Source organism: Peromyscus maniculatus, chromosome 11 (assembly GCF_049852395.1).
Source record: "Peromyscus maniculatus bairdii isolate BWxNUB_F1_BW_parent chromosome 11, HU_Pman_BW_mat_3.1, whole genome shotgun sequence".
In the NCBI taxonomy this organism is placed as follows: Eukaryota; Metazoa; Chordata; class Mammalia; order Rodentia; family Cricetidae; genus Peromyscus; species Peromyscus maniculatus.
This window is the reverse complement of record NC_134862.1, coordinates 44,095,952-44,106,274: the sequence shown is the minus strand read 5'-3', so window position 1 is coordinate 44,106,274 and position 10,323 is coordinate 44,095,952. Positions and strand designations below refer to the sequence as shown.

The 10,323-nt window shown below is 46.5% G+C and overlaps 1 protein-coding gene across 8 annotated transcripts in view; it reads right to left on the bottom strand.

Moving 5' to 3' along the window:
- Positions 1-797: 797 nt before the first annotated feature.
- Klhl12 (kelch like family member 12) overlaps positions 798-10,323 on the bottom strand; it is a 44,515-nt gene continuing 34,989 nt past the window's right edge. For all 8 annotated transcript variants that reach the window (XM_006982461.4, XM_016001019.3, XM_076547491.1 and 5 more), the window contains 6 exons: positions 8,076-8,182; positions 6,645-6,840; positions 4,579-4,737; positions 4,203-4,301; positions 2,581-2,767; positions 798-2,304 (listed from right to left, as the gene is read on the bottom strand). In XM_006982461.4, the coding sequence (XP_006982523.1) occupies positions 2,178-2,304; positions 2,581-2,767; positions 4,203-4,301; positions 4,579-4,737; positions 6,645-6,840; positions 8,076-8,182 (875 nt within the window). In that variant the 3' untranslated portion in view covers positions 798-2,177. The remainder of the gene's footprint in view (positions 2,305-2,580; positions 2,768-4,202; positions 4,302-4,578; positions 4,738-6,644; positions 6,841-8,075; positions 8,183-10,323) is intronic.

Sequence of the window (10,323 nt, the reverse complement as noted above, 5' to 3'; positions counted from 1 at the left end):
CAGAAAGGCTGTGGTTCGATTAGCAGGTACAATCCATCTGCCAGACAGGCCGAAGGACTTTATCCTCTTGTCCTGCTTTCCTTTGGAACCAACAGTATTGTGGTTTTAGCTAATATGGTAGAGTACGCCTTTAATCCCAGCACTGGGGAGGCAGAGGCAAGTGTGTTTCTTCCAGTTCCAGGCCAGCCTGGTCTACACAGGAGGTTCTAGGACATCCAGGGCTGCACAGTGAGATGCTGTGTCAAGATGTCTTACAGTTGTGTGGCAGGCCCTCGCACAGGTGTTGTATGATCACACGCCATTTAATGAATCAAAGACAACTCCTAGGGTGACGGAAAACCCACAGTTCACACGGGTGCTCAAGTGTGCTCAAGGCTGTTCCTTCTGTATCCCTTTTGTTTGTCTTTTGGGTTTTCCAGACAGGGTTTCTTTGTGTAGTCCTGGCTGTCCCGGAACTTGCTCTGTAGATCAAGCTGGTCTCAAACTCAGAGATCACCCACTTGTGTCTCCTGAGTGCTGGGACTAAAGGTGTGCAAGGTGTGCGCGACAACCGCCTGGCTCCTTATCTTTTGTTTTCAAGTAGATTCCAAGTGTGAAAGAGGCCAATAAAGCAGGCAAATTCAGGCAAGCACTTCACTGACGTTTCAGATCTACCAAAGCAGCAGCCGAGTTCATTAGCAAGCACAAGGAAAAGAGGCTGGAAGGTGAGACCAGGAGCTGCTCTTTCTCCTGTCCCCCAACATGTGTGCTGAAGGCGGCACCAGCCACACATTCTCTTGAAGCCATTTGAGACAGTCCATTTTTAATATTTTATTAAAAAAATACAAAGGAAATTAACTCTGTAGGCCAACACAATTAGGGGAATGAGGGAAAAGTGGAATTCCAGAGCAAAGGGAAAATAAAATGCAACCCAACTTAGGCTATCACATTCCCATATTCGCTGCAACAATAACGCAGGGATTTCACCCCATGACAGAGAGGAGCCTTGAAGGGCAGCTCGGAAATGCTGGCAGAGGCACAGGAACGAACCAGAGTCTCAGTTGTCCTTGATTATTCTGTCCCAGGATGAATACAACCCCTCTCCAGACAGGTTGGGAAATGTAGCGGCAGAGAGCTGAATGTAGCACACACAGCAGCAGTAAGCACTCCTTAGCAGAAGTGTGCCCTTCAGACAACAGGGCGGTGACGGGAACCTCAGCTACCAGGCTGCAGCCACCCACCCAGCCCCGAATAAATAGTGTGGAAGTGTCGTCATGTGGTAGCACTTGAGTCACCACCACGCTGCTCCCTCACCCAGTCAGAGACCGACACTGCCACAGCTACACCAGCCGGTTGTCAAGTCGCAGGTACTTCTGTTTGCCACAGGAAGATTGAACTCTGTACATTTACAGCATCTCTTATTCTAACCCCCCCACACACCACACTGTTAATCTCTCAGTTTCCAGTGCCAAGATGGTACATTAGAAAGACCCTGGGGTCAAGTATGTCCTCTCCAGCCTTCCAGCCTACACTTCAGTGATCTTCTGGGTTCACTCACATTCCATTCAGTTCATGCCACTTTTCAAATCTCTACATCAACCAAGTCCTCCTAAGTGAGACTAGCATCAATCTTTCCTCTTGGCCTTTCAAATTTTAACAGTGATCTCTTGGTTTCCTCCAGAAAGGGAACTGTGGTGGCTGGAGCTACCTTTCTATTTAGAAAAGATATTTTTGCTTCTGGGGGGGTTGGGTAGTGAGTTTCATTTTACCAAACTTATGCAGTTGATATCCTTCCAATCACCTAGAATGGACAATGCCCACACCTAGCAGGCTATACTCACCTTAATTCTCTGCAATATATGAAGCACGCGCACACGCACACGCACAGACACACACACACACACACACACATCCATTCATCCTCCCAAGCACTTGATAAGTTAGGAACAGGAAGAAAATGCTCCTCAGGTTTCGCACATCCAAAGGTGCACTCTTCCCTTGAGTACCTGTTGTTACCCACCCTTCGGAGCAACATTACCACTGCGAAGGAGAGTGTGTTCAAACAAGTACAATCGTCATAGCACTGGTGCCTGTAATCCCCGTGCACACAGTGAGATAGAAACATTCGGAAAGGATCCTTGATTCTCCCACAAACTGTTCCTTGGAGTACTCATTGGCTCCAGCTGGTGTTCAGTAAGTTACTTTTCTCGAAGCACACACACACCAGCATCGCAACGCTGGGTTCCCATGGAGGCCACTACTTCCCAGCTGTCGATGATAGGGTCGTAACACTCAATGCTACTCAGCAGAGAATTCCCATCGTATCTAAGTGGGGAAAAAAGAAACAAAAGAGAGAGGTCGTCATTCCTTTACACACCAGTCCTGCATTTAAAGTAGTCCTATCCCTGGAGCTGGTAGTACAGCTCAGCAAGGGGGCGCCTGCTACCATAGGCCAGGTTCAAGTCCCAGCACCCGGGGTAGGAGTGGAAACGGCCCCAGCAGTTGTTCCCCACAACACACTATGCCTCCTTCCAAACGGAGATGGGGTCAAATGGATTCTCCCCTTGGCTACATGATTCCACCCACTTTCCACATTCTCACCCTGCAATTGCATAGAGCCTCCCCCGAAGCACTGTGGCCCCTACGTAGCACCGTGGAGTGGTCATACTCGTGACGGTTGTCCAGGAATCAGTGCGAATGTTGTAAGCTTCAACAGAAGAGAGGTGGGCTGTGCCATCAAAACCCCCCACCACATAAATATGGTCATTCAGTAGGGCTACTCCAGCACCTGGGGAAAAGAGAGAGGAGGAGCAAATGAGTGGCCTAAGCCTAGCATCTGAACCCAGTAACGAAACACGTCGCCAACAGCTGAACCGTGGGCAAGATGAGGGACGCAGATGTAAGCAAACCAGGCCTAGAAGAGTGTAATACAGCGAACGTCACTGCACGCCTTGGTAAACCCTTTGGCTGGGACTGGAACTTATAACCCAAGACAGACACGGTTCTCTGTTTGCTGTCACTAACTCACAGTCCATCTCTCTTCGGTCGGCTGAACAGAGCAGTGGGGAAGAGGTGTCAGTAATGGTGAAAGCAGCAGAGGGCACGGCCATGGCTCTGCACAGTGTTCGCTCTGTTACATCACAGCCTGTTCCCTATCGGAGCTCTCAGGTGCTCAGGGATGTACCTCTACGGTGGCACACTTGCCTAGTACATGCAAGGTCCTGTGTGCAGTACTCAGAATTAAAAAAAAAAAAAGATTTCATTCTTAGGTATTAAGAGATCTTAGGGGCAGGAAAGATAGCTCAGAGGTTAAGAGCACTGGCTGCTCTTCCAAAGGTCCTGAGTTCAATTCTCAGCAACCACATGGTGGCTCACAACCATCTGTAATGAGATCTGGTGCCCTCTTCTGGCCTGCAGGGATACGTGCAGGCAGAGCACTGTATGCATAATAAACAAACACATCTTTTAAAAAAAAGAGATCTTAGGTGATTTATTGCCGTTTATTTATCAGGTGTATGGCACACATCTGCAACCCCAGTCAGTGTGCACTACATACCACATACAGTGAGATCTTAGCGTAAAATAAAACATCGATGTGGTGGTGTAGCTGGAAGCCAGGGCAGGAAGACCACCTCACAGCAAGTTGTATACCAGCCAGGACTACACAGTAAGACCCTCAAAACTAAGTCCAGGAAGGCAAGGTGGTGGCGCACACCTTTAATCCCAGCACTCGGGGGCAGAGACAGGCGGATCTCTGAGTTCAACGCCAGCCTGGTCTACAAAGTGAGTTCCAGGACAGCCAGGGTTACACAGACAAACCTTGTCTCAGGGAAAAACAAAACAAAACAAAACAAAAAAACAATTCCAAAGAGTTAAAAAAGCAAAGACACAAAACTCAACACAACAGAAATATTTATTTAAACATGTACTACACATACAAAATTATGCTAGATAGACAAGAATGCAAGAATAGAAAAAAGTACTAAAGAATGAGTAAGAAATTTCTGTCCTGTCCTCAAATTTATAATCTAGTTCAAGGTTTAAACTTTGTCCTAATATTTAGAAAAAAGAGGTGAAAGAGTCAGGAATGGGCCTCCTATCTACAGCAAGTCTGGTGAAGGGAGAACTACGGTTCTACCCTGCCGACACACAGCCTGTACCCAAACCAACACTGCACACGTCAGGACTGTTGGCACTTTGTCCCCTCTGAGCCTCGGTCTTACCAGAACGTTTGGTGGCCATGGGTGTAACGTTAGTCCAGTGTCCTGTGTGGGGATCATATTTCTCAACTGAATTTAATATATTCAAGCCATCATATCCTCCTGAAAGACAGAGCAAAGAGTGAACATTCTGGGAAGAAAGGTAGATGCTCAGGCATGTTTTAACTGGCCTTCTGTGAGTGATTCAACTGAGTCAGTGTAGTTCTTCCAGAGGTCCAGCTCAAAGAATACTGAACATCCTACATCTTGCTTACAAGAAAAAAATAATCCTGTTCATGGATAACATATTGGGATAGACCAGAGTTCTTGCAGACGCAAGTGTATGCACTTAATTCTGGTAAAATGATGCCTCTCTCCATCCCACATCCCAGACTCATACCTAGACAGTAGATTATTCCGCTGGCCACTACTAGTCCTGCACCCTCTCGAGCTGTCTGCATATCTCCCAGCATGCTCCACTGATCAATGTTTGGGTCATACCGCTCCATACTTGTATGACGCCTGCTTCCATCAAAGCCTCCAGAGACGTAAATCATATCTGCTCAGAATGAACAAATTAGACTATTAAGAATAAAGAACCATTGTCTCTACAAATTACCCATTACCCATTGTTAAGATGCGGTGGGGGACCCACACATGGATGTAATCACAGCCCTGGGGAGGTTCAGGCAGGAGGACCAGGAGTGCAAAGCCATTCTTACAATGTACCTGATCATGTCAATTCCCATTCCTCCCAGGGCCATCCTTCCACCCTTGTGCCCCCTGAAAAAACATTTAAGAAAAAAAAAAAAAATACACCAGGTACAATTTGTGTTGGCCATATACTCATTGGCAAATGGTGAAATTCCCAGTGGCCACTCCTTAAAGAAAACTGAGTCCTTTCCCAGCTCTCTGATAGAAGCCATCAACTGTGAAGAGCTACATTTCAGCATCTTTATAATAAATTTTTCAAAAATTTATTTATTCATTCATTTTTCAAAACAGGGTTTCTCTGTGTAGCCCTGGCTGTTCTGGAACTCACTCTGTAGGCCAGGCTGGCATCAAACTCACAAGAGATCCACCTGCCTCTGCCTCCCAAATGCTAGGATTAAAGGCGTGCACCACCACTGCCCAACCAAATTTATTTATTTTTATTTTATGTACATTTGTGTTTTGCCTGTATGTATGTTTGTGTGAGGGTGTTGCATCCTGAAGTTACAAAAGACAGTGGTGAGCTGCCATGTGGATGCTGGGAATTGAACTCTGGTCCTCTAGAAGAACAGCCAGTGCTCTTAACCACTGAGCCATCTCTCCAGCCCTTTTATCACAAATTTTAAGGACTCTCTTCAATGGCTTCCTGTCTAGACGGTTTCTTTTCTTTTTTGGGGGTGTGTGGGGTGCGGTCAAGTCCATTTTTGACTATAGACTAAGTTTAAGGCCAGCATGAGCTACATGAGATCTTATCCCAAACAAATAAATTTCTTGGTATTTCTTCAAATTGACTTTTATTATTATTTCTTAAATTTCCCATTACGTATATAAGTTGTATATGGTACTGTATGATACTACATAAGGACATTATTGTAAAAGTATATTTTGTACTCTGAACATTTTCCCCTTATGTGGTAAGTCAGTTAAGTCTCAGAAGCAAGAAACATAGTATAACCAAGACATTTGAAGCCTGGAATGGAGGCTGGAGAGATGGCTCAGTGGTTACCCTTCCAGGGGACCCAGGTTTGAGTCCTTGCACCTACATGGTGGGTCACAAGTGTCTGTAACTCCGGTTGCAGGGGATCTGACACCTGTCCTGGCTTCTGGGGCACTGCTGTCATGTGATGCATACACAAAATGGAGCTACAACACTCACACACATAAAATAAAAGCCTGGTACAGTGGCTCAGGCACGAAGACCACAGGTTTGAGACCAGGGTGGGCTACACAGTGGTATTTAGTGAATCCTGCCTCAATTAAAAAAAAAAAAAAAAAAAAACCTAGTCTAAAGCCAGAAGGCTAGGGTGTGGTGACACAGAGTGCTGAAATCCCAGCACTAAATAGGGCTGAGGCAGAGGTGGGTGGATTATGAGTTTAAAGTCAATCTTATCATATAGTGAAACCGTTTCAAGAGGAAAAAAAGAAAAACAGAAACAAAATGCAAAAATAACCAAAAAAGAAAAATGGCGTATGATGACATACTTAAAAATACTTAAAAGCATTTGAAGACTACCAAATGGAGTTTATAAAACTATAACCAGTGTCTACTACCTATGGCACACTAGAACTTGAACAGTCAACTTTAGCCAGTGTTGACATGTCCACAAACAGTGCGTATGTCAGTTACCCTGACATATCTAAAGCAAGAACGAGCATTTGAACTCAGATACCTCTCCTCATATGCCAGACAGCACAAGAGCTAAGAACACAATCCAGCTGAAAGAAGACGAAAACACCATTTGCCATCAGACCTACCTCCCAGCGTGGTGGCTCCAGCAAGGCCTCGCCGCACATTCATAGGGGCCACGGAGTACCAGACTCCGTCCTCATCCGCTGTGTAGTCTAGACATTCCACTGAACTGAGGCGGGAACGGCCGTCATACCCGCCGATCACATAGATCCGGTCATGTAAGGAAACCGAGGCTACATACCGTCTTTTCCGGGTGATACTCTACGGATTTGGGAGAGAGGAGAAATAGAGCGTTTCAGCTGGGCAAGCTCCAGCCCCTGCCTTTTCTTTCAGCACCCCGCCTGTTTTCAATCTTCTTTGCTTCTTCCTTGCCACCAGAAACCTCCTTTCGGCTAAGGTTCATCCCAAAGGGGCTGGAAGGCGACTGCCTACAGAGTGAAATCCTTCTGCCTCACTCCAAGGTTTACAGAAGACTTCATGGCTTCCTGCTGTCTTCTCTCTTTAGGCATTGGGCTAAAAGACTGAATAGCCGTCCATAGGAAAAGTACTGGCAGATGGCTAGTCTGAGAGCCAGGACTGAAATACCCTGAAGAGTAGTCTCCTCGGAGATGGTTCTTGTTTATGCAGTACTGAAGGGAGACACAAACTTACCATTTCAGTTAGACTTAAGACCCTGAGTTCAGTTAGTACAGCAGGAGCCAGAGCACAAGCTGTTCCGTCTACACTGAGCTGGGTGTGGTGGTGGTACACATGCCTATAATGCCAGCATTTATCAGCCAGCAAGACCCTAGCTCAAACAACAGGCCAGCTGTGGAGGCTCACATGTGTAACCCTGGCACTAAGGAGGCCGAGGAAGAAAGAAAGCCTGTACGTCTGAGGCTAGCCAGGCTACATAGTGAGACTCTGTCTCAAAAAGGGGGTGGCGGTGCTGGAAAGATGGCTCAGAGGTTACGAGCACTGGCTGCTGGCTGCTCTTCCAGAGGTCCTGAGTTCAATTCCCAGCAACCACTTGGTGACTCACAACCATCTGTAATGAGATCTGGTGTACTCATCTGATGCTCTGTTCTGGCGAGTGGGTATACATGCAGACAGAACCCTGAGTACATAATAAATCAATCTTTAAAAAAAGAAAAAAGCCCAGCAAGATGGTTTGGTGAGTAAAGGTACTTGCTGCCAAGGCTGATGACCTAAGTTTGATCCCTGAAAGATCTCTGACCTCCACACACATGCTGTGGCATAGGCATGCTCACATGTGTGGACACACATTTAAAAAAAAAGTAGTAAGAAATAGTAAAAAACCAAGAAACCACTACCACCCAAAGAAAAGCAAGCCAACCATTTACTGGATACCTAACTATACAGACAACATGGCCATAAGGGGCATTAGGCTGTCCGAAGCTTTTCTACTCTGAAAGCTGATCATTTATGCTCTAGTGTCTAGTGTCAGGAACCAATGACATTTAAGCTCTGCTGAAAAAGGTCCCACCACGACTTACTGGCAGGAAGCTCCACTCCTGTGTCTTGGGGTCATATTTCTCTACCACATCGATAGGAGACTGCTGGCTTCCGAAGCCCCCAACCACCAGAAGCACTTCGTTGGCTCCTAAGGACAAAGGCAGGAAAAGGCAGGTTACTTCACCCTGGCTGGGTAACTACTTACAGGGAAATGTAAGGAGAAAGGGTCAATAGGTTACGAAGTTGTTTGGTGGCACTAGGAATGTACCTAGGGCCTCAGCGTTCTACCGCTAACCTGTAACCATTCCTACCCCACAACTAACACTTTTTATTTCAAGACAGGGTCTCGCTAAGTTGCTCGGGCTGACCTTGGACTCACTCCATGCATAATCAGGCAGATCTTGACCTTTCCAGCCTTGTCTCAGTTTCCCAGTTACCTTACAAACCTGTGCCACCTGGCCGAGCTAGGATGCCTTAGTATTTGCCTGAAAAATAATCTAAAATAGGGCTGTGTAATAGGAAGGTATCTATTTTTATTCTGTGTATCCATGTATTTGAGGGTGTGTGTGTGTGTGTGTGTGTGTGTGTGTGTGTGTGTGTGTGTGTGTGTGTGTGTGTGTGTGTTTCTCGGTGTAGCTTTGGAACCTGTCTGGGAACTCACTCTGTAGCCCAGGCTGGCCTCGAACTCACAGAGATCCACCTGCCTCTGGGATTAATGGCATGTGCCACCACACCCGGCTTCTGTCTTATTCTCTGGGACAGTCTTAGCGCCACAATTAGACTGAACAGGCTCACCAGCATCCCAGGCCTCCCTCTGCCCACTGCAGCACCCGGCTCACAGGCTCCCGTGCCTGCCGTGTTCCCAGGGTGCTGGGAACCACACTGGGTTCTCGGCCTGTGCAGCACTTCAGCAGCTGAGCCACGCCCCCTGCTACCTCAGCAAAGTGTTTCTTTCTGAGGCTCTAACTCTGCAGAGTCTGAATCTTTGAAATGCACTTATCCAGCATAAAATAAAATCCTGGGCCCCCAAGATGGCTCCATGAGTGGGGACATTTGCTACTAGCCCTGATGACTTGAGTTCAACCCCCAGAAACTAGTTGGTGAAAAGATAACCGACTCCCACAAGTTGTCCACATGTGCAACCCCAACACACTAAATGTTAAAAAGAACAAAGGAAGAAAGCCGCTTTCTTTTCTTATGGAAAGTAACAGCCTAGATATCAAACGTTCCTTCCCCTATAGTCTTATTTCTGGCCATGGCTTGCTTTAAAGGGCAGTCTTGGCAGAGTTCTCCTGGGCATCTACTCTATAAACTCACAAGGAGAACAATTTGTCGCACTGGACAATTCAGTGATTAAGTGGGCTTGTAAACATGATGTTAGGCTAGGTGGCGGCGGCGCACACTAATCCCAGCACTCGGGAGGCAGAGGTAGGTGAATCTCTGTGAGTTCGAGGTCGGCCTAGTGTACAGGACAGGCAAGGCTACACAGAGAAACCCTGTCTCGGAAAAAAATGAACAACAAACATCATGTCAGTGTTATAGGTGGCCAGGGACTGATGGCAAGTACCAGGCCTGACAGTTAACCTGTTTTGCTCGGTTCCTCTCCACCCCCACCCCTTTCAATTCCCAAAGAAAGACAGGCCAAGTTTCAGTGTGTTCCACAGCCTGGTCTCCACCTCCTGAACTCAAGTGATTCTCCCACCTCAGCATGTACACCTCACCGCACATCTGGCTAAAACATGTTAAATGACACTCTAAGGATATGATCAGAAAAATTCAGTAAGTTTTCCACTGATTTTTCAGCCATTACTTATGTTACACTATGTAATTCCCACATTTAAAAACCAACAAGCAAACCATATCAGAAGCAGGCAGACCTCTGTGAGTTCGAGGCTAGCCTGGTCTGTCTCAAAAATAAAGAAAACCAAAACGACAACAACAAAATGCCACAACATTCTTTTGATGTGACTTCATTCAGGCAGCTTGTAAAGTATAGAAAACCAAAAGCAGACAGGAAACAGATGTTGCTGTAAACCCTGAAAAATGGCAGCAGGGTCTGTCAACCTAAAACTGCTCCATAAATAGTCAAGTTCGCAGTAGAATTTGGGCACAGACGTCAGGGTGAGTCACTTTAGTTTTTGGTTGAGACAGCTTTGTCACGTAGTCCAGGCTAGTCTCAAACCCACCCCTCTGCTTCTACCTCTCAAGGTCAGAGACTATAAGCATGTGTCACTCTGCTATAAAGGATGTCACTATTTTCCACAGACAGAGCCTGTTTTAAGGGACTGT